At 40.3% G+C, this 25880-nt stretch overlaps 1 protein-coding gene across 6 annotated transcripts in view; it reads left to right on the top strand.

Annotated features, from left to right (window-relative positions):
* Positions 1-25880, top strand: part of CHD7 (chromodomain helicase DNA binding protein 7) — a 131159-nt gene that overhangs the window by 28063 nt on the left and 77216 nt on the right. For all 6 annotated transcript variants that reach the window (XM_027898082.1, XM_027898083.1, XM_027898081.1 and 3 more), the window contains one exon: positions 12664-14518. In XM_027898082.1, coding sequence (XP_027753883.1) covers positions 12839-14518 — 1680 coding nt within the window. In that variant the 5' untranslated portion in view covers positions 12664-12838. The remainder of the gene's footprint in view (positions 1-12663; positions 14519-25880) is intronic.

Raw genomic sequence — 25880 nt, 5'->3', positions numbered from 1 at the left:
TGAATTAGTAGTTTTATGAGTTTGAATTCATTCATGAGTTTGAATTCATTCAAAGCTGCAGATGCCTAGGTTAAAAAGAAGTAGGGGAAAAACTGGCTGGACAGTCTCTGGCTCCAGTGAAATGTGAAATTTGTGGTTATCTCTGAAATCTTCGATCTAGTTCTTAAAACTGTAAAAAGATTTCAGGGTATGTTCTGTTGCACCATTTAATTTGTGTCAGTTATCTTAAAAGGTGGTATGTTTTTTTTTGAAATAAGATGGACACCACTTTTCTGACAAGGTATAAATGATTGGACTATATTGCGATCATAGGCTGAAATAGAGGCGCTCCATAGATTTCCATCTTGTAGATGTTCCTTGCATCACTGCTTTGCTGATGTATCCTTCCTCCTTGCCTCTCAAATGAAACTCTGGTTTAAACTTGTTTTCAGTGGCTTCAGCTCTAGAGAAAAAGGCTTTTTTAGTACTGATCTGGATCTTAACAGTAAATCTACTCCAGCTTTAATGCTGTTACCTCACTCAGTGGTTTAGAAGGTGTGAGAGGGAGCTCAGTTTTGTCCTTGTTGTGAAGAAGACATAGGGCACGGGTATGAGACATGAAAAATTAACTGTTGATCCTCAGGTAAAGTAGTATGCCATGGCCATAGCAATAATCTCAAATTCTCAGATTATCAACAGGGGCTATTTGTGGACCAGGCTGATACCAGGGAACTGACTCCTGGTTTAAATGAACTACATTGAATTATACGTTTATTGTGGACAGAAAAAGTTATGTAGCCTGTTTCTTCATAGAGCATCTTGATGCTGTGAAAAATGTACTGATCCCTCCTGCATGCGATGCTGCTTGCAATCTTGAGATCCCCAAAGAATAGGGGAATTTTTCCTTTTAAGCACACAGATGCTTAAGTGGTTTTGTTTGGGTTTTCTTGGTGTTTTTTCTTTTTGTCTAATGCATCAGTTACTATTTACTAAGGAGATTATAGATACAGAGTAATTCTTGTTTCATAGTATTTTTCATTCATTCTAAAAATATATATTTTATATGGAGGTGTCAGGAAGAGTTACTTTAAAAGTAGAAGAGGTAATTTATAAAGTAGCCACAAATCAGACACAAATGCAGCCTTCCCCAGAGGGGAAAAAAAACCAAGCACACACACACACACAAGTCTAAATTTTAAATAAATATCTTTAGGTTTTGGTACCAACAGCTTTTGGATATGATTGCAGTGCCTGTGCTGTAACCCAGGGTTGCTGTGAGAGTCGTGGCTGACTAGTGAGAAGGTCGTTTGAAAGGGAAGGTGGCAGCTGGCTTACCTGGATGCTCAGAAGCAGGCTGGGACTCCTGACAATCCCGATGACCAAATCCAGTTGACAGCTGTTGCTACTGCCTTGCAGACATCTCTTGATTACACTGGTTCTGGTGTCTCTTGCTTGACTCTTCACTTGTGGTTTTTCAGTGACTTGCAGAGCTGCACAGAATATAGTGGGTGCCGTGGAGATACGAGAGGTGCAGTCGGTGTTAGCGTCCCTTACACGCAGGAGGGAGACCTGGCTTTGAGGGACATCCAGACAAAAGAACCTCCTTAACAGTTTTTATCTAAAGAACAGGTGGTAGAAGATTGATATATTAAGTCTTTGTGTATTTTTGAGTGGTAAGCACAAAGTTTCGCTCATATAACTGGTACTTCTCTGAGGGGATCTTCTCTCTTGCTTCTATTTCAAAACTAAACTCAGGGATAACTGTTGCCTGAAAACACAGAGGTACATGGATTTCAGGTGCTGAACAGGGTAGGAAAGGAAGAATCATACTCTTATGTGTTTCAGGTTTTTAGATGATGCTTTGTGACCAGATACAGTAATTTAAAAGGTACTGTAAAACATGGGACAAGAAAGCTCATTGTGGAGGTACTGTAGTGACAGCAGGCAGTTCATCTTCCCTTTAAAGTATTTCTGTGTACTTTTACTTTCATAACTAGTTTTACGTACTGTATATAACTGGGGGGGAAAGGAGCTAGATTTTATTGCTTTGCAAGCATCATTAATTAAACAGTTACCTGAGTCTTAGCTGTAGGTCCAAATAATATTTGCTAATACAGCATAAGTATTTAATCTGCTTCTAATTCCTGTGACTTCTAAATCAATTGATCTCTAGCAGAGCCTCATCCATGCCTTTTCCTCAGCTGTGCACTGTAGTGTTGGGATCAGGTGATCTAAGTCCATACTATAAAAATGCCATTTAGTAGATGCTTAAGTAAAACATAGTATAGTCTTTCAGTCTTTTTTTTGCTATCTTATTCTGAATGATGCTTTTTTTGTGGAGATCAAAGAAATTTGGAAATGTTGTTTAGCACTGAAAATTCAGAGTTCTTTGGTAAGCAAAGGAATTAATCTTTAGTTGTTTGAGTTTATTCACCTTTGACTTGTCGGTTTTTGACCCTCGATAGAGTAAAGATTTTGCTGGTAGTGTTTCTGCATTGTACTGTAGCAGAGATAATACACTAGCTGTTGTAGGTCTTGTTCTGAGAACCAGGCTCTCAATAGTAAGTGAAATAGTTCTAAACGTGGCTGGTTACACAAATCTGTGTGGTAGCAATCTTCATATAGTACTTGATTAAGAGTGCTCAGTTCTGTCGTTCTGGGATCTTTGCCACTTGGGTGGTTTTGCTTGGGATTTTTTTAATGAACCATTTTATTGGTCAGACTTTCACTTTTTCAGGCATTTACAAACACGAAATAAAGAATTTGCTAGTCCAGCTAATTGGCTAGTTGCTAGTCCAACTAAGTTTGCAATCACACTCCTCTAAAGTTATCAAAATAAGCCTTCCTATTTCTTGTGCATTAACATAGTAGACTAACCTTTTAGGCAGCCTGCCTGTTCCTTCAATTTTCTTGTTTTTCCTACTCAAAGAAACACAACAAAACAAACAAACAAAAAACCCCACAAAACAGGAAACACCGCAGCACTCCACACTAAATTTTAACCTCACAGTTTTCTAGTGAGTAGAAATAAATTTTTGTGTTTGTTGAGAGGAGGGCAGTGTGGAAATGGGTCTTTTTGTTTGTTTTGGATTTGTTTGGTTGGTTTTTTTTGGGGGGAAGATTATTTGTTTATTTTAATCTAAAAGGGCTTGGAAATGTCTAGTTCTCTGTAAATGCTGCAGCAAGATTGATAAGCTTGAAAGGTAAATTTAAACAGAACGTGAATCATTAGGAACACTGAAAATAGTGCTTCCCATTATAAAATTAGGTTTAGCCCTGCTTTCTGAGTGAAAATGGAACTACCTACCATGAAGTGGATTTCCAAGTTTATTTTTAGATGAGTAAAAATTCCCTTTCACATCTAATCTATGAATGCAGCACTGCTCTGGTATGTTCATCATTCATCTCTGTAAAGACTGTGGAGAATTGAAGGTAGCTCAAGAACTTTGCTGTTGTGTGTGAAAAGATTTTGTGGTAGGTGAATGTCAGCTGCTCCTACTGTGGCTCTGGGTGCTAAATCAGTTGTTTGCAAGTCAAAGATAATTGCTTCCAAGTTCTTCAAAATCTTGATGAGAAGGGGAGTGAGATTGTGTAGTTCTAGAACTTTAGATGACAAATTTTTCCCTGGAAGGCTCTGTTTGTTTGAACATAACTATACTGGAGACATCTTAGAAGTGCACGTGAATTAGGCAACACGCTTGGAAACACCTCAGTTAGTTTTCTTCTTTGTCTAGGGGCCCATTAAAGTTTTGCACAAGGAAATTTAGTTTTCTTCCCTTTGAACTTGCTCTGCTTTTATAGAGGAAAAACATTTAGTTCAGTCCTGCCTGGAAAGAAAGGCCACGCTGCATATGAAGCCTGATAAGGGTTGCACTCATCTGACAATCCCCATTTCAATGCATAACTTCTGTCACTATTGTTTATGCTTTCTAGGCACCCTTTTTCCATGTCTAAGTGAACTTGAATGCAGCTGTTTGTTTACTCATAAATATCTTAGTCTTATACAATGGAAGTTGAGACCTCCACGCTCTTTTCCCTTGCCACTTTCCATTGCAGAGAACAGCCTGGTATAGTCATTTATGTTGTGCTTTGAATAAGTACTGATGATCACTGTGAGCCAGGCATTATGTTAAAAAAAAAAACCCACAAAACCAAAAACAACAACAACAACAAAAAAATCAGACTTCATCTGTACCTGCAAGAGCCTGCTTGCATTCCACTGACCAAGAATAAACCACCTTTTTTGTCATATCCTTCTTCCAAAAAACAATAGGATGTTCAAGGTACATGTGTTAATTTTGTCAAAACAAACCAACCTACCTCTCAAATTTAAGTAGTCTGATAAACAGTAGTTTTGGAAGGTCTTTTGGTTATCTGTCCTGTGTCTCAGCTGTCCCCCATATCCTGTAGGACATTACTGGACCCACTCAACAGTCCAGGCACTAAATGAAGGTTCCTGAAATCTGTTTACTCCATGTACTGCATTGTGTCCTGCAGCAAACTGTCTTTCTTCACACCCTCCCTCCCCAGCCTGTTTTCTTTATGGTTGATTTTAAGTTAGTGAAATAATTAAACACTTCTTTTAAATAGCCTATAACATGATAAAACACATAATTAGTGTGGTACTGCAGGTCTTCTTTGTAATGAAGATAAAATTTGTAAAATCCAGTAGATCATGTTTGGGGCTTGGGATGATCTTTAAGGACCCTTCCAACCCAAGCCATTCTATGCATGATTTCATTTAAAATACTGTATGAAACAGTGATGAACAGATTTTTTTTTCCCAGTAAGATAATTTGTAATCCTTTGCCATTGAATATGTAATAAATTTTTTCTTTGCTGAAAGGATCATGCAGTTATGCTTAAGTGTATGGGGCAAAAACAGTCATCAATATTGGAAGTTGAGTGAGGGCTTAAGTTCAGATATAGGATGATTCATCTTGCCACATGTGAAGAGTGTAAGGGAGAACAACCATTTTGTTCCGCAGTCCTGAACTGTGTTCTCCTTAGTCCTGTGAAAACTCTGGCTTTTCACTTGGGATGCATAAGGTGTATTTATCTTCACAGAAATGAGTGTGGATATGTGGTTCCTGTAAAAGCACAGACTGTGATCTACCAGTATTTATGAAGAACACATGTACAGGGAAATGACTCTTAAGTACAAGTCATAAATTGAAATGATTATAGAATATACGTGGACCAATATACCATGTGTGGTATCGGTAGACTGTAATTTCATCAAGTGGTTTTTCAGACTTCATAAACTATGAATGAAACATGATTGTATTGGCCTTGTAACAGGTAAAGTAAAATATAGGGTCTGGCTACTTTAAAGTGCTCATAATTCTATAGCTGGAAATAGCCTTTTGGGATACGATTAAGTCTTAAAACCTGCCTGTGATTAAAAAAATACATTTCGGTGAAAATCACATGTTCAGAAACTCTGGGAAACATTTGAGTCTCCACCTCATGAATTTTTACAGTTCCCAGCTTTCTGGGTGTAAACACCACGAGCTGCTTTCCGCGAAGGGAGGGGGGAATGGCCTCGTGTTACTTAGAGCTTCGTCACCCCTCCGGTTATTTTGTTGTTTACAGCGGGTTTTTTCCGGTTTTTGTGGCTCGGGCTTTGTTTACTCGAGGGGCTGTGACCGGCCGGGCAGGCCGGGCCCGGCGCTGCCGTGAGGCGGCCATGCCGCCCTGCCCTGCCCTGCGCAAACCCTCCCGCTCGCCGCAGCGACCTCTGCCCTTTTGTATCCTGTGACACTCAGCCTGTCTTTGTGCTCAAGTTTATCCATGATGGATACGTTTCCCTCCCAGTCGCATATGCTGGGAGCCAGGCTGAGCGAACAGATAAATTATTTTCAGCTGCAGGCCCGGGCTGGGGGGAGGAGGGCGGGAGGGTGGCGGAGGCCCCTCCGCGCCCCACCAGCCGGACGGGGCACAGCCTCCCACTCCCCCGGGAATATGCAAGGGGATGACTCTGGGCCTTTCAGATCCTTTTTAAATGCAAAAGAATGTAGGAAATTGCCAGATCAGTTGGTTAATCAGTGACAACTGCAGTAGGTGCTCAAAAAGCCCGGCCCTTAGCAGGAGCCATCGGCTGTGCGGGGTGTTTTTTCAGTGCCCCAGCGGGGTCGCCGCTGGCCCCACCTCTTGAATCCCCAGGCCGGTTTAGTGTCAGCTTGAGAAGAGAATGTAATTGCGGGGAGATATCTGGGTGACTGATGGCGACAATATAAGTCTCCCTGACACCACCTCCCTGCCGGCCCTGCCAGGGCTTTGTGCTCGCCTGGCCATCGCACAGCCGCGGAGCAGCAAGCGCTCAGCTGAATGTCCCCAGCCCACCAAAACCCACCAAAACAAGGCGGGCGCGTAGTCCGTACAATTTTTCATATCTTCTTGTATTTTTTATATTGCCTACACAGCTGCCTTGTCATGGTCAAACGTCATTTAGGGGTCATGTTAAGCATGTTACTGCTCCCCTGCATGGCATTGTTTGCAAGGTTAACACCTCTGTCAAATGTTTTGAAGAGTATTGCTGAAATATTTTTGTGGCTGCAATTGTTTCACTTGCTTATCTAGGACTATTTTTAGATAAACTGCTTCACATCTGTGTTTTAAACTTACATTGAGAGAGAGGGTGGTCATACGACCAAAAAAGGGCTCTTAAAATTCCAGGTTATGTAACACTAAAACTGGAGTGTCTCTGGATTAGGCTTGTCCCCTCTCCTCCCACTCATGTTTGTAATGTACTTAAATGTAAGAAACTTTTTTTTTTTCCCCTTATTGCTCTGGTTACCTCATTAAAAGCCTCTAAATATGTGCTTGTAATAAATGGCTGTAGACTTTCATCTTTTTCTTCTGATCTGGAAAGAAAAGACATGCTGAGGCTTCTTACTTCATGTTATAAGCGCTGTCTTAAAATTAGCAGTGCACCCATGTTAGGGAAAAGTGTTTGCAGCCCAACTGTTGTGGCAAATGACTTTTTATGATGTAACGATGAGGCTCGGTGGGTTTGCATCAGAGTCCTCCTAAGTGACGTGGTTGTGGTCTCATATCTGAGCTCCTGTGAACTGGAATGACGTAGGATATTGTTTCCAAATGTGTGGCACAGGCTGAACTCTAGACCGGTCATTCCTGCATCAGCTGCTTGACAGCAACAAGCTGCCAAATATTCGAAGGCTGTTGTGCCCTCAGTTGCCTTGGTAGAAGCCTGTTTTTGGCAAAGTACATCATGCATTAAGAGAATAAAATGCAATCTGGCTTCTGCTGAATGACTGTGGGGGGAACTTAGGATTTCATGGATTTCTTGCCCAAAAGATGTTGCTGAATAGCGTTCATGGCATTTAGCTGACTGTACATAGGCAAAACTTGTGATTCTTGAGAAAGGCACCTGAGGTTTTCACTCCCACCTCCCTCCCCAATTCTTAGTTTAACAAGTGACACTGACAGCCCCTGCAGCTTTTTGTAAAGATGTACTTCTGCGAAGAACTAACTGAACTTCAGAAAGATAAATGTGAAACTAAACTTTTCAGAAATGCTTTTATCATATTTGCAGATGCTTCCCACTGAAGGCAGAATATTTCTGAAGTGCATCAGGTCATTATTTTCATCTCTGCAAGTCGTGTCTCCCCTTCCTGAGACGAGGGGGAACAAGATTCCTGCCATCCTTTGATGTCCAAACTATACGGACTTAATTTTTAACACAGCTGTGCTGTGTGAAGTGTGTACTAGGAAAGCATTGCGTTCAGATAACCAAATTTCTTTGTAAGCAGCAGTCAGAAATGACGTTGCAATCACTTTACAACTCTGGTCTTATATTTTGGCTAATCTGTATGCAGGAGGAATGTACCATGCATGGTGTCAGTGACAGCCATGAGAGCTAAGCATTAAACATGCAGGAGACTAGGCGTGCTTCCCACGGATGTGGTCAGGCACTTGCATAACTGTCCTGGCATCAGCAGTGCTGTTCTCTCAGTAGGTAAATGAGTTGAAACATAGAAGTCTCATGAGCCGTCTTCCCCAATTTGAATGTCTTGTCATGACTTTTTCTATGTTGTCACGGTGTTGCATGTGTTTGTGAAGTTTTCAGTGAATGTTTTCCTTCAACTTTCTGAGTAAGATAAGAATGTGACTTTCATTGCTGTCATTTATGTCATCTCCTTCCATGCGGCAAATGCTTAAATTACTACCCCTAACAGCCAGCAGGAGCTTAGCAGTTTTGAAAAGCAGTTTAAATACGCAATGTTTAAATGCAGATTTAGTAGCCTAATGTTTAATCCTACATTTTGAGGCTCTGCTCTCGATATGACCTTTGGCATGGCATTTTTTAGCATGAGAGGTCTTTTTAGCCTAGTTCTTCAAAATAGCACGGTATTTGTGGTGTTTATTGTATTGTGTGTAGGTGCATAGTTCCATTATATGAGTAACTGGTTGGTGTGTGTCTAAGTACTTAAGAGTTTTGTCTGCAATATCAACTAATAGCTGTAAAAATATCAACTCTGCATGACATGTCCTTCAAGGTTGAAGCAGTCATTATTGTCTACCTTCTTGCCTTCTGTTTATTCAGTTTGCTTGCTGCACGGCCATCAAGAAATGCTGCTAAATTTTTTCTATAGAAGGGTCAATAGCTGAATCGAGGAACCTGTTGATTTTACAAAATCCGAATGGCAGAATGTGAGGATGGTGGTGTGGAGGGCATCAGTGTGCTGCTGTTGCAGTTTCCTGGTCTTGACTACCTGGATGCTTAAGGAACAAAGCAAGAGGTTTTGAGTGTTGGCAGCCCTCGATAGGGTTATGCTTGTGCAGCAGCCAGTTTAATTCAACTCATAAAAGCAGGAAGCTGTCCAAGGCTACTGAGTCCCCGTAGGTCTGAAATATTAAGCTGGGCAATGGTTAACTGCTACTTAAATTTGAGATCTAGCTGTTTAGGATTGGAATGTTGCAGACTGGAGTAAATGTGAGCTTCATCTGTTGAGACAATGGGGTTGTTAAGTAATTGACTGTGTCCTCGTAGTTGGGATCATACCATTGCTTTGAACAGAAACAGGCTGTATTATAGGCAGCCTTAAGGAAATATATTAATTGACTCTTTAGGTCAGTCTTGGTGGAATCTTTCATGTTTAGGAACAGAAAAGTGATAGAATTTTATAGCAGAATCTGTATAGTTTAGGATGATATTAAAAAAAAAATCACTAGTGTTCATACCTTCACACTTCTTTTAAGCAATCCACCTTTCTAAGAGTTCGGATATGCTTTCCTTTGAATCGAAAAAACAATCACTGGTTCTCTGTATGTTGGTTTTAAGTTACAGGAATGTAGAGAAGAAGATGCACCATCCCTTATTTTTTAACTATTTAATCAAATAAAGACTGTAGGCTGAGTTTATCATAGTATGTCTACCTTTATGGGGAAGTGAATGGTCGTGCTGAGTATTGTAGAATTATTACTTGATGATGCAGGTTCTGCCTTTATTTTTGTGTGGGGTTTTTTTTGACCAGATTTGAGGATTTGAGCAAACAGAATATATTGCTTGTAGTGAAAGAAGCAAAGACATGTTTGCAACTTAAAATAAGGCTGACTCTCATGCTTTGCTTAACTATCTGGAAGACGTTTATTCTGTTACTGAGAGGTTGTTAGGTAATTCCAGTATTGACTGTTTCCTAATCAAAACATTGGTTAATTTATTTTGATCAGGCTGTAGCTGCTACTGTCTTTCATGCTTCAACAGCTGCTGTTAGCCATATATCACATCAGAGGTGTGACTTTTATTGGGGGAAGTTGGAAGAAGGTTTGGCAAGAGCACAACTGACTGTAAAGGGCTGTGGTCATTAATTTTAAGGCAAAACTTAAATCTGAAGAAATACTCCTACAACTTGAGGTGTCTTCTTAAACACGTCTTACGCTGTGTTTCAAACCTAACAGCTTTGGCATCAACAGCTCAAACATGAAGTCGATTCACACGTCAGATAAAAATGCAGATCTAAAATCATACGTAGTGGCAAACAGTGTTTTTGCTCTTAATTTAGATGATGGATTTGTTTGTTTACAAAGTGGTCATGAACTTAAAGGTTACTTTTCTTTTGAAAGATCTTGTGCTCAGGAAGCCATGTGAGTGCTAGGTTCCATAGCGTATGTCCTTCATTGTAAGGGACAAGTTCCTAGTCCAGACCTGCAAATTGGGATGGGGTGAGCTGGGCAGAAATAATGTGTGTAGTAAAACAAAACTCTGATCCTATTAAAATAGGTTTTCTGGGAGTCATAGCCTAGCTACTGTTAGCTGATGTTGACTGTTACTTGTGGCTGACTGGCCTGATTTTTTTTCAACTCGTCAGTTGAAAAACCGTTTAAAAAGCAGTAGGATTCAAATATGTGCTTGTTGCTTTTAACCTTGTTTCTGGAGATGCTCAGTTACCTTGTCCATAACAGATGGCAAAGAGAATTCCTCTGTGTAGATTTCAGTTCTTTTGTTGGAAAGTTTCATTAGTTCTTCAGGAGAGTACAGCATGCTTGTCTTAAAAAAAATGTTCTTTTAGCAGGCATGATTTATATAATGGGTGAAAATTCTTACGTGTTCATAACTCTGTGGCTATAAACACATTAGAGGATGGGTGAGATCCTCTACTCGGCTCAAGTTTGATATTGCCCAGATTACATCAGTGATTGGCAAGTAACAGTATCTCTGCGCTATCTATGCTTTTGGCATTTCCAAGCAAAGAGACCATTCCATTAGGTGGAGACTCTCAGTACACACCGATGTCCAGCTTTGGCAGCTCCTGATGCATCAGCAGTAGCAGTGCCAGAAGTCCTCAAGCAGTCAGGGATCTTCCCCATGACTGTAGCTTGCTCTGGAGCAGTCTAGTAGCAAAAGTTTCTTTTGTGGTGAAGGAGGTTCCTTCTCACCTTGTTGTGGGAACTTTCTTATGGTATGCTTTAGTAAACTGATAGAGGTGGTAAATATTACAGATGGCTTTGCTTAATAATGGAAATGAAATGAAAAGAAAAAAGGTATTAGAGATACAAAGATTATTAATAGGAGTTTACCTCCAAGTGATTTAGGAATATAAGTGTTAATATCCCAGCTGAGCACTAAAGAGATTTAAGAGTGTCGTTTTAAAGGTGACATTCAAATGCTATTTTAAGAGGAGTGATAAATGCTTGTGCTTTTCCTCTTGCCCTCTGCTTCATGCTGTAGAAGGTCCTTTTGACAGTGGCTACAAGAAGGGTAATAAATGTGCTGATATTTTCTCCCTAAAACTTGTCTGGGACAAATCACCTTCAGTCAAATAGTCTGGCTTGGCATTTTGCATCCTGAGTGACCCAAAGGTATCTCTCCTCCACTACGAAATTATGTGAAACCACAAACTTGTAAATCTTCTTACTGTTGTTGCTGTTTAAAGGGCAAGTTGGTATCTGCAAGTAAAGTTGCTACTAAATTACAACCAAGATGCAGAAATATTTGGTTTTATTTGCTGTGTGGATAGGCTCCCTTGACTAGTCTGAAAGTTTATTTTGAGATGTAAGATATAACATTTAAAATCCTGATCATAAGAAGAAAAGACAGCTTTGTTCATAGTAAGTGGATCCAAACAAAATCTTCCAAGCTTTTGAGGGGAGAGGATGGGGGACATGTCAGAACAGAGCAGTCTTCCCTGTGAAAAACCTAAATGGGAACTTTTCTGAATCTACTCTGTTACTATGTGTTGCTTTTTCCACCCCCCCTCCCCTCCCCCCGCCTCCAAGCCTGAGAGTGTACCTTGTTAGGTTAGCTTTTTATTTTTTCAGTTCTTTTGCCACTACTAATTCTCTTGAGTGAATATTCAAGATCATAATTCTGAAGGGAACAAAACTTCACTGTGATCTTCTAAAGTGCTGTGGTTGCAGTAGTAGCGTGATAACCTGAAGAAGAATAATGAACTCCAATGATACTGGTTCCCTGTTACCATCATGAAGGAAATTAGAATAGGGATTGTGAATGAAGCTTCTGAATTTAATTTTCTTACACAAATTGAGCATATAGTTTTGTTTAACTGGGAATAGGCGTTGTGTCTTTCAGTTTTACAAATTTGTTAAATTAAGATAAACTGTGAGCGTTAAATTTATTTTTTCTTCCTTTCCGAAAGGCTAGTCTTGGGATTTGGTATATTTTAGTGGGTCATGTCTGTGTGCACTTGAAAAATCTGTTGTCTGTATAACTAACTTTAGTTCATTGTAGGACTTGGTGCTTCTGCTTGCTCATCTGATTACGCAGCTCAAGGGAATAAGGTTAAGGACATGCTGTTGGTAACTGGAGCGTTTTCAGGGCTTTAGTTCAGCAGATGGGCTGCCTGGCTATATTCATACATCTGCCTACCTGCTGTGGCAGCTGCTGCTGCTGCATGTTGTGTTCTTTTGTTCTGTTCCACCCAAGAAAGGAGCACTAGGAAGTCTAGTGAATGGATTAATTTAAGGTTAAGGCTAGTGTTTTGCTTGCTTCCTAACTCTCCATCATAATAAAGCTTCTGATAAAGCTATAGAATCTTTCGTAAAGTGAAATAGATTTTTAAGATGTATTTCAGGGGGCTGAAAGTAGCGGAAAGTAGTAGGGTTGTTTAAAAACCAGTCAAGTATTTTTTCTTTATATTGCTTGATGTTATTTATTTCAATATCTTCCTTTCTTTCTCCTCCCTCCCCCACTTTTTCTAGGAGCAGTAACCAGACTTTGCCTGACACTGCGTGGTCCAAAAGAATTAAGGAAATATGGAATGACATGAAGGAGATTAGTTGAGGATTAAAGGCTTTGAGGACAAAACACCTCACCGAGGTGAAGCACAGACTAGCATTCTGGTTGTAGCTCCGAGGAGCTGTGTGCTGAAAAGAGATGGCAGATCCAGGAATGATGAGTCTGTTTGGAGAAGATGGTAATATTTTCAGTGAAGGGTTGGAAGGTCTTGGAGAATGTGGATATCCTGAAAATACAGTGAATCCTATGGGGCAGCAAATGCCCATGGATCAAGGATTTCCCTCTTTACAGTCATCTCTTCATCATCCCACTGCAAATCAAAATCAAGCCAAGTTGACCCATTTTGATCACTATAATCAATACGAACAGCAGAAAATGCACCTGATGGATCAGCCGAACAGGATGATAAGCAATGCCCCTGGGAATGGTATAGCGTCTCCTCATTCGCAGTATCACAACCCTCAGGTTCCTCACAGCAGTGGTGCTGGTGGTCAGATGGGAGTCTATCCCGGCATGCAGAACGAAAGACACGGGCAACCCTTCGTAGACAGTGGCTCCATGTGGGGACCACGGGCAGTTCAAGTGCCAGACCAGATAAGAGCACCGTACCAGCAGCAACAGCAGCAGCAGCAGCCGCCGCAACCGACACAGCCGCCCCAGGCACCCTCCGGACCCCCTGGGCAGGGCCATCCTCAGCACATGCAGCAGATGGGAAACTACATGGCTCGTGGTGATTTTTCAATGCAGCAGCACAGTCAGCCGCAGCAGCAGAGGATGAACCAGTTCTCTCAAGGCCAAGAAGGCCTCAATCAGGGAAACCCTTTCATTGCCACCTCAGGACCTGGCCACTTGTCTCATGTGCCCCAGCAGAATCCCAGTATGGCACCTTCTTTGCGACACTCAGTCCAGCAATTTCACCACCATCCCCCCACTGCTCTCCATGGAGAATCAGTAGCCCACAGTCCCAGATTCTCCCCTAATCCTCCCCAGCAGGGTGCTGTTAGGCCGCAAACACTTAATTTTAGTTCTCGGAGCCAGACGGTACCCTCACCTACTATAAACAACTCAGGGCAGTATTCTCGATATCCTTACAGTAACCTTAATCAGGGATTAGTTAATAATACAGGGATGAATCAGAATTTAGGCCTTACAAATAACACTCCAATGAATCAATCTGTACCAAGATACCCAAATGCTGTCGGATTTCCATCAAACAGTGGTCAAGGACTAATGCACCAGCAGCCCATCCACCCTAGTGGCTCACTTAACCAAATGAACACGCAAACTATGCACCCTTCACAGCCTCAGGGAACTTATGCCTCTCCACCTCCCATGTCACCTATGAAAGCAATGAGTAATCCAGCAGGTACACCTCCTCCACAGGTTAGACCTGGTAGTGCTGGAATACCAATGGAAGTTGGCAGTTACCCAAATATACCCCATCCTCAACCGTCACACCAGCCCCCTGGTGCCATGGGAATTGGACAAAGGAATATGGGCCCCCGAAACATGCAACAGAATCGTCCATTTATGGGTATGTCTTCAACACCACGGGAGATGGGTGGGCACATGAGACCAAATGGTTGTCCAGGTGTTGGCCTTGCAGATCCACAAGCAATACAAGAGCGACTAATATCTGGCCAGCAACTTCCTAGTCAACAGCAGTCTTTTCAACAGCAAATGCCAACCTGTCCTCCCATGCAGCCTCATCCAGGGATACATCACCAGTCTTCACCACCTCCACATCCTCATCATCAGCCTTGGGCACAGCTTCACCAGTCACCACAAAACACACCACAAAAAGTGCCTGTCCTTCAGGTAAGCTACTTCCAATTAGCAGAAAATGTTTTAAATGACTGTAAATGTGTTTCAGGATACACAAGAACTATGGTTTCGAAAATATGTGTTTCTGCTTGACTCACTTGTTTGTTACTGGTTGTGTGGCTCTTTTGGTGCACAGAGGCTGAAGGTAGAATGAGGTTCAGGTAGCTTGCTAACATCTTTCAAGTAATTTTTACAGGATAACATTATGAATAGACTGACGTTTGATACAGCAACAGGACAATACCTGAATACCTACTCTTTTTTTCATGTTGGTTCCTTTGAGGGGAAAATGGAAAGCACATGTGAGAATTGTCATTTAAACTATTAATTTTTGTATTTGCAACTTGGAGAAAGAAGCGTGTGTTATAATGTGTTTGTTTTGGCCAAACCAATGGTTTTCTTTAAATCCTAAGGGAATGTTTTGTGGTTTTCAATTAAAGCTGAAATTTTTACATGTGAAAAAATTTCCAGCGTGAACTTCTTCAGCACCTGAGAAGTGATGGGGCAACAGTTTATGCAAGGAGAAGACAACAGATGTGAATCATAGTGTGAAATAAAGTCTTCTGAGGCTTAAAAGAAATGTTGAATAGAAGTTTTATTTTACCAAGTCTCTGATTGATCTGCCAGGTTTAAGTGGCAATGTATTGCTTCCATACCGTTGTTTTAACTAAAAGCTAAAAATGGTAAAACGTCATGATTGTAGCTTATCAGGTTTGACTACCTACTAGTATGTTAAACTTCAGCTGAAAAAGTGGCTTTTGTGATCTTCACATTTGTCATTGTTTGCCTGTGGCTCTCTCAGTCAGCATTCAAGAGGTTTTGGTATCAAATGAATAAGTGGTCAAGATATCAGAGGTTTACTTTTAATTTTTTTTTTTTTTTAAACAGTCAGTAATTAATACCAAGTAGCTCTGCCCGTAAATATTTGGAGACAATTGCTGGAATGCAGTCGTAATGATACGAGGCTACAATACACTTAATAAATCATAAAAACAGTTGTCCTAGCCAGTGTCCTGGGCCTGTGCGGGAAGCAGCTGCTCAGCAGTCCCCTCCACTGCTGCCTGCCGGCTGCTTCTGTTCGCTGCTCCACACAGCATGAGGTGGGTCTGGGAATCAGATGTATGCGCTACAGAGAGGCAGCTGCCAAGGAGTGGTGGATGGAGCAGCTCAGCAGCTGGGACGGGCTTCCACATTCCCCATGGAAGAGAGGAGGGGGGAACACAGGAGGTGCTGTAGGGCGGGGAAGCCCTGAAAGGGAGATCAGAGACTAAGCTGGGCAAGGGGAAAAGTACCCTGTCTTTCTGGGAGGGAGGAGGAAGCTCTCTTGAAGGGGCAGAGTATATCTTCAAAACCATCTTCTTCTTCTCTGCCCTCCTCAAAATTGGTATGAAAAACAGTAGGGGTGACAAAAAGAAGTATAAGATTGTTTTTACCTTGAAGATGAGAGCTGACGCATCTAGCAGGAAAAACTTGAAAGAAAATCGTAGAAATGGTAATGTAAGATTTATAAGACTGTAAAGGAACAAAAACCAGTGTCACTGAGATCTTTCACAACTAGTGATGCTGGGGATATGGGAGGAAAGACTTGTGGTGGACTGTGCCCTGAAGCTGTGGTGTTCTTTACCAGCATTAATTCCTTGTTTTTATCTGATGATCCAGCAAGCCTGTTTTTGGCATCAGAAGGTGGTTTGGGAGAAGAAGGTTTACTCATAGAATGGACAGGCTTGTTAAAGGTTTTTGGGACATTTTTTTGCCTTTAATCAGTGAAGAGGTAAAATTTAAACAGCTCCACCCTTAAATGAGCTATGCAACCTATTACAAGGTGCTGAACTGCAGATGAATAGCTTGAAGAAAGGTAAGTGCTGAAACTAAATAATTAGAGGAAAACCACATGATAACTCACATTATTTGATTAAAATCAGTAATTCAAACAGTTGTAGCAAGCCAAGTAAATTCTCTGTTAGCCTACTTCTGTAAAGTTTTTATCTGGTAAAAGTTATTGTTAACATACTTTCCCATTAAGTAATTAGTTTGAGCCCTGACTGTAGTAATGAAATTCTTGACAGTCAGGCATTTCCCCCTTGAAAACTGTTTGGATGAAATGAATATTGTTCAAGTCAACGAAAACTCAACTCCTCCCCACCCCCTGGGGAAAAATGCAGATGTGCGAAACCCCTCTTCTAAAGCCTGAATACAGAATTGGTAGCTTTCCTGTGTCATGGTTTTCCTTCCATGTCAGTAGGCAGAAAGCTGTTCACTGAAGAACAGTTATTTAAATGACTGGTTTGTTGTTATTTGTATAAAATGAATCAACAAAATTAATATAGTCAGTGAAATGGAAATCACTATGTGCTTTAAAATCAACAGAAGCCATCTTAGTAATTATTTTTCAGCGATTTGAAGCTAGCCTTATCATGGGAAGGCTGTAATACTTGTGGTTAACCAAATTACTGTTTTGTTTTTAGATATGTTGGAAGGAAAGTGAAGTTCTTTTGCTTTTAAGTTGAAAGAAATTGCTGTGTTGATTCCAAGGCTTGTTATTTCTTTTTTTGTGTGCAAAACTGCAAATTATTTTGGCTGGGAGATGAAGCTGGTGATTGACAATTCATCTCGTTTCGATTAATAGCTGAAAACTAGATGCGGTTTTTAGGACTGTGTTAGCAGTGAGTTGCTGGCTTCGGTGGAGTTTGCTAGATCCATAAGAACCACCCCAGTGCTGAGATGTTCAGTTGGTGTGGTTTTTCATGCCCTCCTTTGAAACGTTCTTCACCACCAAAGGCTTTTGGAAGAGCTCAGTGACTACGAGGTGAGAAGGCGAGTTCTGCTGTTGCACCACCAAGGTGCAAAGCAGAGAGTAGTAGCTTGCTTGTTTTCACAGTGGAGGCATCTGTGTTGGGCTCTTGAGCTTGTGCTCTCCAAAATGCTCGTAAATCTGGAGAAGGGTGAAAAGTCAGATGGTAAAGTTTGCAGCTGTTGTCAATATACCCAAAGTAGAGTGCCAAGTGCAGCTGTGGTGAAGACCCTAACTAAATAATTAGAAACGTAATAGGAGTGTCAGTCACTTGGCCATAAGTAGTGGGAGTCGAGGTATGGCTAGGCGAGGTTTAGATTGGATATTAGGAAAATTTTCTTCACAGAAAGGGATGTCAAACATTGGAACAAGCTGCCTTGGAAGTGGTGGAGTTGCCATCCCTGGAGGATTTTAAAAGGCATGTAGATGTGGTGCTTAGGGACATGGTTTAGTGGCGGAGCTTGTAATGCTGGGTCTACAGTTAGACTCAATGTTCTTAAAGGTCTTTTCCAACATAAATGACTTTATGGTTCTGTGGTTCTCGGGCAGTGAAACAGCAGGCAAAACCCTCTCCGTAGGAAAAGGGTCTTGGTGTTAGATGGCTGACTGAAAGTGTGCTGTGACAGTTGAAGAAAGAAATCGATAGGAATTGTTACGGAAGTAGTAGAGAGCAAAACAAGGATTGTTACCATGTTGCTACCTGTACGCTTGTTATGCTGGTGTGGCAAGTGCTGTGAAGCTCTGGGTCCCTTCCTCAGGCCTCAGAAAATACAGTAACACTTGGAAAAGCACTGAAGGGGGTAATTTGGGGGCAGAGGAAAGGAGGGAGATCGTGAAAGTCTCTAAACTTGTGAGTGATATGGATGGATGAAGAGGGTGAATGTGAAATAAGGGTTGTTTGTCACCTGCTTTTGTCTCCTATAATTCTTTTAAGGTATTCAGCAAGTTATCAGGTGGTGAGCTCAGAACTGCACATTAAGATGCTGATCTCTGAGATGTTGCATGGCAAAATGCATCATTGTTTGATAAACATGAAGGCACCACATTTGGCTTGGCAAGTCTGTGCCGTATATAAGTGGCTGAGAATTTGTTATTGGGTTGCATCTACTGTGTGTCTGGTTCTTGTACTCTTCCACACACTTTATCAAAGAGGGAAATATCGGGTTAGACAGGCTTCTGGGGGTCTAATGCTGTGCAGTTGCTCTTACATGTCATTATTTTCAGAGCATTTTTTTTAGCAGTAGAGGAAGTGTAGGAGTTTTCTTTGCCAAAAATAGGCTGTCCTGGGTGTGTTGTTACACACAACTTATTTACCCACAGCTACTGTGTGGGCTGAAGTTTCGAGTTCTGTTCATTAATCATGTTCCACAAATGCGATCTACATTATTTATAGTCAAACACAGGAGTATTTAAATGACAAACAGGTATGGTGTAGCCTCTGTGCCTGACTAAATGGTAGAGCTCAATGATGGGCACCAACAGTGTTGAAGGATACCAGGTTGCAGTTTCCAGCTTCTGGTGGACAAGGAACTCCATTTTGTGTGTGTTACGGGTTCACTGCCAGCTTTACCCTGCTGGCCTTATTATCTGTGGGCATGTGACTTTGCTTTAAATCATAACTCATAGCTGTGCTTGGTATGAACACATTCCTTTGAAGTTTCCTGCCCTCCCTTGCAGGGGAAGAGGCAGGGAAAGTCCTGCTGAGAAACCAGCTGGGTCACCCCTCTCACAGGCCCTTCCTGTGTTTTCAAACCCTGATTGCTGCCTCAGTTTAATTTATACTTGGATATACCTGAATGGAGAGGGATATTAATGAAAACTGCTGTCAACTGGAGTGGTTTGATGCAATATTTTAACCCGGCAGAGAGTAGAGGTTAAGTCAGTTACTTGCTGGCACACTGGAATGAAGCTGACTTTCTCCTGGGTATTTATTTTAGTGCCCAAGAGAAGAAAGAAGAGATTGACTCCTTACTGTCTTCACATAAGCAATTACCTTTCAACATCTTCCCTATAATTTTACAAAGTAAGAAATGGTATAATTTCAAAGAGTTACGATTTTTCCCGTTAATTAATATTCATAAGCAATTTCCCATATCTCCAGAGAACTGCTTTTTAATCCCTTAGATGTGTAACTTTTTTTACTATTTTTCTGTTGATAAGTAGAACAAGTTCAGTTTTTTTAAGAAAAACATACAAACACTGTTGGGTACTTACTGTTTTGACACAGAGGCTATTTCACGTGACTGCCCACTGGTCTTTTGGGGTACTCTATATATGCTGCATGTTCAGCAAAATTTCATGGCTGGTCCTAGAAATTATAGTTTCCCTTTTTAAGTATTCATAGACCAGCAAACTAGTGTCTGTTGGCAAGATTTTTGAAGCTGCCTGACTAAATGAAATCAAAACCCCACTAATATTGAACTTTAATTAACTACAATTGTATTTTTATATATAGACAAGCATGAGTGTATGTGTGTATTTATGTAAAATATATGTAGAAAACATAGGCAAAATCAGAAGTTGTGGGGGGTGATGAAAGAAAAGCTACAAAGAAAATCCACAGTATTAATTTAAAAGTAAAGGTTGATAACTACTTTTTTCTTAAAAGTTTGCAGGCTCCTGCTGCATTTTGCTGAGGATCTGAAGAACTCCTGTATTTGAGCAATGTTTGCAATGTAATTAATTATAATTTTCCGACTAAAAGAAAAGTAGACTGTAAAAGTGTTGCAAGTGTTGATGTTATTTCACCTCTGTGGAGTAGAGTAGTCTGTTACACTGATAACTTGATCCATCCATGAGCTAGTTCCCATGCAAGGGATATAATAATTAATATAAAATACTTCGTCCAGCAGAAGTTCATGTTTTAAAACTCCTCAGTTATATTCAAATCTAAATTTGCAATATCCAAAGACTTATTTCTTCCTCACGCTTGAAGAGGCTATGTGTGCTTTTGTAAATAATGGCTTCCAGTGATCCTTCAGTGAATAGGCCTTTGGGCCAAAGACTTGTAGTTTTGAGGTGGTTTTGCTATAAATTCTTTTGTCTTTTTTTTAGTGCTGGGGAGGCACAAGCAATTTCAAGAATACTTCTTCCCTTGGGTGCCATGATTTGACTATGATGAAAATAATTTGTGCCATTAAATTATCTGCTCTGAAGTTCTGGGTAAAGCCAGTTTGCAGCATTAGCATAAAAACACAACTCTGCATCAGCATTCTGGTTTGTAGGCTTAAGAGTTACCAGACTTGTTCTTCAGCATGGATATTTTGAAAGTCTCTGTGATACGTTGGTAACCTGAATGTATTGTTTCCTGAAATCTTTGGGGTTATCTGAGGAATCACATAACTAGAAATATTTTTAGATTTATGCTGCTATTCAGTACTTGAGTACAGTGTTCTTATCTGCTGATGGTCACTTCCAGTGGGATTTGGCAGTCGTCTTATTTTTCCCATGGCCAAACACATTCTATTACTTTATATTTATTTCAACAGATTTAAATCTGTTGCTTTAGAGAAGCTTTTTTTCTTGATTGAAGGCTGATAGTCTAATACAACCCTCATGTCAGTATTATCAGTAAGTTAGATAAACTTACAAGGGTGGAAAATTAGGGCAAATGAAAGGAGAAATGCTTGATTTTTTTTTTTTTTTTACATTTATTTTTTATTTCTTTAAATACAGTAGAAATCCTAATAAGGACCAAGTTGCAGGCAAAGTAATAATTTCCTGCCTTTTCATTATGGGTCCTACTCCCAGTTTTATGTCTTGCTCTTTCACATGGAATTCGAGGCATCCATTTATTTTTAGTTAATTTACCTATGCTGGTATCTTGAATGCAAGTGTCACAAACTTGCATATCCTGCCTTTTTTTTTTTTTCTTTTTTCTGTGGAGAAGAAATGTCTCGGTTCCTGCTATGATGGGACACCATCACTTTGAAATGTAATTTTTAACTTTAGCCTGTAGTTGTTTTGTCCCTCAGTTCAGTGAGCCAGTGCTTTTCACTTTTGAATTTTCACATTTCAGTTCTTTTAATTGTATGATGATACATGTATTGTACTAGTGATAATGTGGTCTGGATTTGGGAACAAAACGTTTGTTTGTTTGTTTTTCTCTTTAGAGATGACATCTATAAATATTTATAGACTTCTTTTGGCAATAGAGTTGTAAAGTTTGGTAGCTAAGGAGCAAGATTGGTACCCTTGAGTTTTTCGTGGTGTTTAAAGCATCTGTTCGTACAGATCTTTCTTTTTTTGCCATTAAATTTGCTTGGAGGTGTGGTTTAAAGATGGTGAAGCTGCTTCTTGGGAGCAGGGTAGGAAGGGTGGGCAGGAAGCAGTGATCAGGGAATGGGCAGTGAAAGGCTGAGCTGACCTGACAGAGCAGTAAGAACAGAGAGGAAATGGCCAGTGTTATGTTCAAATGGGGGCAGAGTTTAGGGAGTCACCCCACCTTTCCTCCTGCCTGAGTCACCTGCCTGCTGAGCCCTTGTCAGAGGTAGCCATTTGGTCCAGTGGTGCCTGTTACCGCTCTGCACGCTGCTTTGGGGTGTACCTGTGTCACTGTGCCGTGGGCAAACAGTCCACTGACAGCTTCCCACCATAGTTGTGTGCACTCAGTAACTCTCAGTATCTAATCTGCTTAAAAAAATAAATCCATGCAAATAAAGGTGGCTGAGGTCTGGGATACAGAACGTTTGCTCCTTCCTTGCATCACCATGCCTAATCATTGGGTGAACAGGCTTATCTGGCCTGCTCGCTTCTGGCCAGGTCATGTTCCCAGCATCTCTTTGCTCTGTGACCACAAAATCACCCAAGCTGGTGTGGTAGTGTGGGAGTGGGAATACTTGCTGGGGCAAAATGGAGACTGCCTCTTTCTCTGACCCTTTAATACCCTTTTCAGGCTTTTTAGTACCCTTACACAGCTCATGTTTTTGTAGCAATTGCCATCAGTAACCAGCCTTCAGTTTCTCCCTTAAATTTTGATAAATTAAAATTTCAGTTAGAAGTCAAAGCTTTGTCTTGTTTTATTGAACTAGTGACAAACAGATCACATTCCAACTTCTCACAACTTTATTTTTAGTCCACACAAATATATAAATGACTGGTTTGATTTCGGGAATGGTGTTTTGTTTTGTTTTTTAGAAAAGGATGACTGTTTTTCTCTTCCAACTGATGTATTTGCATCTATTTTGTTATTGAAGAGGTGAAAGAAGATCCCGTTTCTACCAAAGAGCTTGGCACAATTTTGTTGGGTGTGTGTCACGTGTGTTGAAATGAGGGAAGATGCTTCCAGTCCAGTCAATGAATTGTTTTCTTTGAGTATTGAATGGGATTTTTTCCCTTTTTTTTCTTCAGCACAGAGAATTGTTTAAAAGCATGAAAAATTAGAAATAAAACTCAGATTAATTTTTTAGTCATCACAGTATGACTTAGTGGTCTCAATGTGGGTTTGATTTATAAACTCTGGAATCAGCATTCTTTCTGATTTTACTGTTTTTCATACATCATGTTTAGTTAGAATTTTCTCAGTTCCTGGTCAAGGTTAGTGTAGCCAAAAATAGTGTTGCCCCTGATTATGAAGAGGGACATGTAGATGATGGGCATAAACTGTGTTATTTACTCAAAACCCAAATCCATAAAATTCCCAATTTGAGTTCTTACTTAGATATTTGTTACTCTAAAACATGTCACCTTGCTCTCATTGTCCCTCCTTCCGCTATTGCTCTGTGTTATAAATGCAGCCTAAGAAGACTATGACAACTGGTCTTTACAGTTCAAAGGAGGAAATCCTACTTCTTGTGTAGGAGTTTGGTAATTGTAGAGGTTAATGTGAGAGTAGTGTAGTTATATACAAGATGTGGAAGAAAACAAGTGGATCTCTGATTTTTTACTGTTGGGTTGGGAGGAATCTTTTGTTCATTTGCTTTTGTTCATCCTCAGTACTGAGGATCTGGATACAGCTCTTTCCTGTACTCCTCAGTGCTTTTACTATGTTAGCCTATCTTAGGAGACAGCAGGTCTTGTGTTACACTGAGCAAGCACAAAAATTAAGAACTTCAGGGAATGGGTTCATATTGCAAGGGTTGCTGCTGTAGAAACTAGATGTTAAAAAATCACAGGCTGAAAGAATGACTTGTGTTGGAAGGGACCATGAGGATGATCTGGTTCCAACTGCCCCACCACAGACAGGGATGGCACCCACTACTTAAGGTTGCTCATGACCCCTACCTGGCGTTGAAGACTTCCAGGGATGGGGCATTCACAACTTAACTATGCAACCTGTTCAACACCTCTCTACCCTCTGAGTAAAAAATGCCTTCTTAACATCTAATCTAAATCCTCTCCTTTCAGTTTAAAACAATCCCCCCTTGCCTTATCACTATCTGCCTGTGTAAAAAGTTCCTCTCTTTTTTTATAAGCCCTTTTTTTATAAGTACTGAAAGACCACAGTCTTTACTTCTGAAATCTTGACTTCTGGAGCTTGGCAGGTTTCTGTGGCATATTATTAACCTTTTCATTTTGGAAAATTGGAAGAAGTATTTGTCTTCAAGAATGCAACACTTATACTTTAGTATACAAAACCAAATGCATGTTTGATATATTGATATAGCATGTTGTAGGGAGTGCCAAACATTTATTTCTCATCTTCCACTTTTAAAATATCTATATTAAATGTAATTTTAAATATTTTGTTACATATAAACTTTTTGTTTTAATCAGAGAGGAAATTTTCATATGTGATACAGGAGTTCCCAAAAGGAACGTATATCCACTCACAGTAGACTTCTTTCTTATAACAGGCTGAATCATTTAATCATTTGAATCTGAAAAAGTTAGTCCATTTTAATTGTGCTAATTCAGTTGTGTTTTATTATGTCTCAGTAACTTCCACAATGAAAATAATATAACAACCACAGTAACTGAAAAGTTAATAGTTCCGCAGATTTTTGGATGTAATTTTCTTGTTAGGAAAGAGAAGAGAGGCCTCATAATAAGCTTCATAACAAACTTCCTGATGTCCAGGAGTCAATATGAACTCTTTTTTTTTCCCACTCTTCTTTTACGTCTCCTTTCTCTCCAGATGGCCCTCCATCCACTTGCATTCTGTTACTTCGTATCTTTTTTGGCGCTGCAAGACTCTGATAACTGTGATAATACTGTAATTTTCCTTACATGTGAGCGCTGAATGATATGAAGTCCTTTATTTTATTTTTGGAAGAAATCTTTCTGTACCAGCCAATTGTTGCTAAATATAGTGGGAGGCTTATAATACACAGTGCGTGTTTGAATTTAAAGTGACACCTTACCATAAAAAGTTAACATCACAGTTGGCTTGTACAACTGTATGAAATACGTAGTCACTAAAACTAGTCTAAAGCTGTTATTTGTATCTCAGTTTGTTAATGGGAGCTTGCAGTTGTCAGATGGGCAAGCATTGTCAGATGTGGGCATGGGAATAAACACCTGCAATACTGGGAGACTCCCTGGTTCTCAGTGTTTCTCTCAGCTGACCTCCTTTGAAATACTTGAGGTAAACTCGCTGAAAACCAGGTAATTCTGTACAGAAGGCATTAGACTGAGATTTGGGGACTTTTTGCTGACTGACGCAGGTTGCATGTTTGGTGTCTATATTGCCAGTATTGCTGTTGGGTGTGCTTTGGGAAGTGCTCTGCAGTGGCAGAGTGGTTCCTGCAGTTCCCTGTTGTAATGCACAACAAGGCTGAAAAATGTAACTCAGAAACTTACAGCAGTGAGGGGTGAGTTAAAGGATTGCTTTAAGCACATCTCTCCATTACAATACTACAATATAACCCAAAATCTAGACCTGATATTGCTGTAGGCATATCTGATTTAGGACCTGTGTATAGGGATTTTTACATTTTACTATACATTGTGTAAAGAATGGCTGGAGCTAGGATACAAAAGATATCTGCACTAAAGATAAGGTGTTTCATGGAACAGTGTTAATCAAATTGGCTGAATACCTAAAGTATGATTAAACATTATAATTAAGAGTTAACTCAGTGCAGATAAAGTTGGTGCTGAGGTAGATGTTTGTCCACAGAAAATCAAGTGTGGGAATTTTTTTTTTCTTTCTTTCTTTCTCCCCCCTCCAATTCTAATGACACTTTCTGATTTAATTGTTAGTTTAGCTCAGTTACTCGAGGAGCTGGGGAAAGGCCTACCTGGGACATGCCATAGCTGACATATTCAAAGGCTACTTTCATTTGTTACTGGGAATATAGAACTAGAGTCTGAGAAGTATCTTGGGCTCTCTGACATAAATGGATCTTGGGCAGCAAATACAACATCAAAAGGATTTTTAACAAGTCTGTGATTTCAAGCCCACCCTGTCATGTTGAAGTTAATAAAACAGTGCAATGAAAAGGCCATATGGAGAACTGCTGTTTTCTCACCCTAAGAGAAAAATAGAGTTGATTAGTGGCGATCACTTTTAGTTTTGTATCTTGTAGGTATCTGGTGAGATTTCTTTAAGTTGGTGTTTTCAAACCACAGTCTGTATACTTGTGAAGTTGCCTGCAGACTACTTTTTTGTAGTCTGGGAAAGTT

The sequence above is a fragment of the Empidonax traillii genome, unplaced genomic scaffold (genome assembly GCF_003031625.1).
Source record: "Empidonax traillii isolate 1590-97213 ecotype Southwest subspecies unplaced genomic scaffold, ASM303162v1 scaffold578:size403431, whole genome shotgun sequence".
In the NCBI taxonomy this organism is placed as follows: domain Eukaryota; kingdom Metazoa; phylum Chordata; class Aves; order Passeriformes; family Tyrannidae; genus Empidonax; species Empidonax traillii.
The sequence above is the reverse complement of the archived record's forward strand: the minus strand, read 5'-3'. Positions and strand labels throughout refer to the sequence as shown.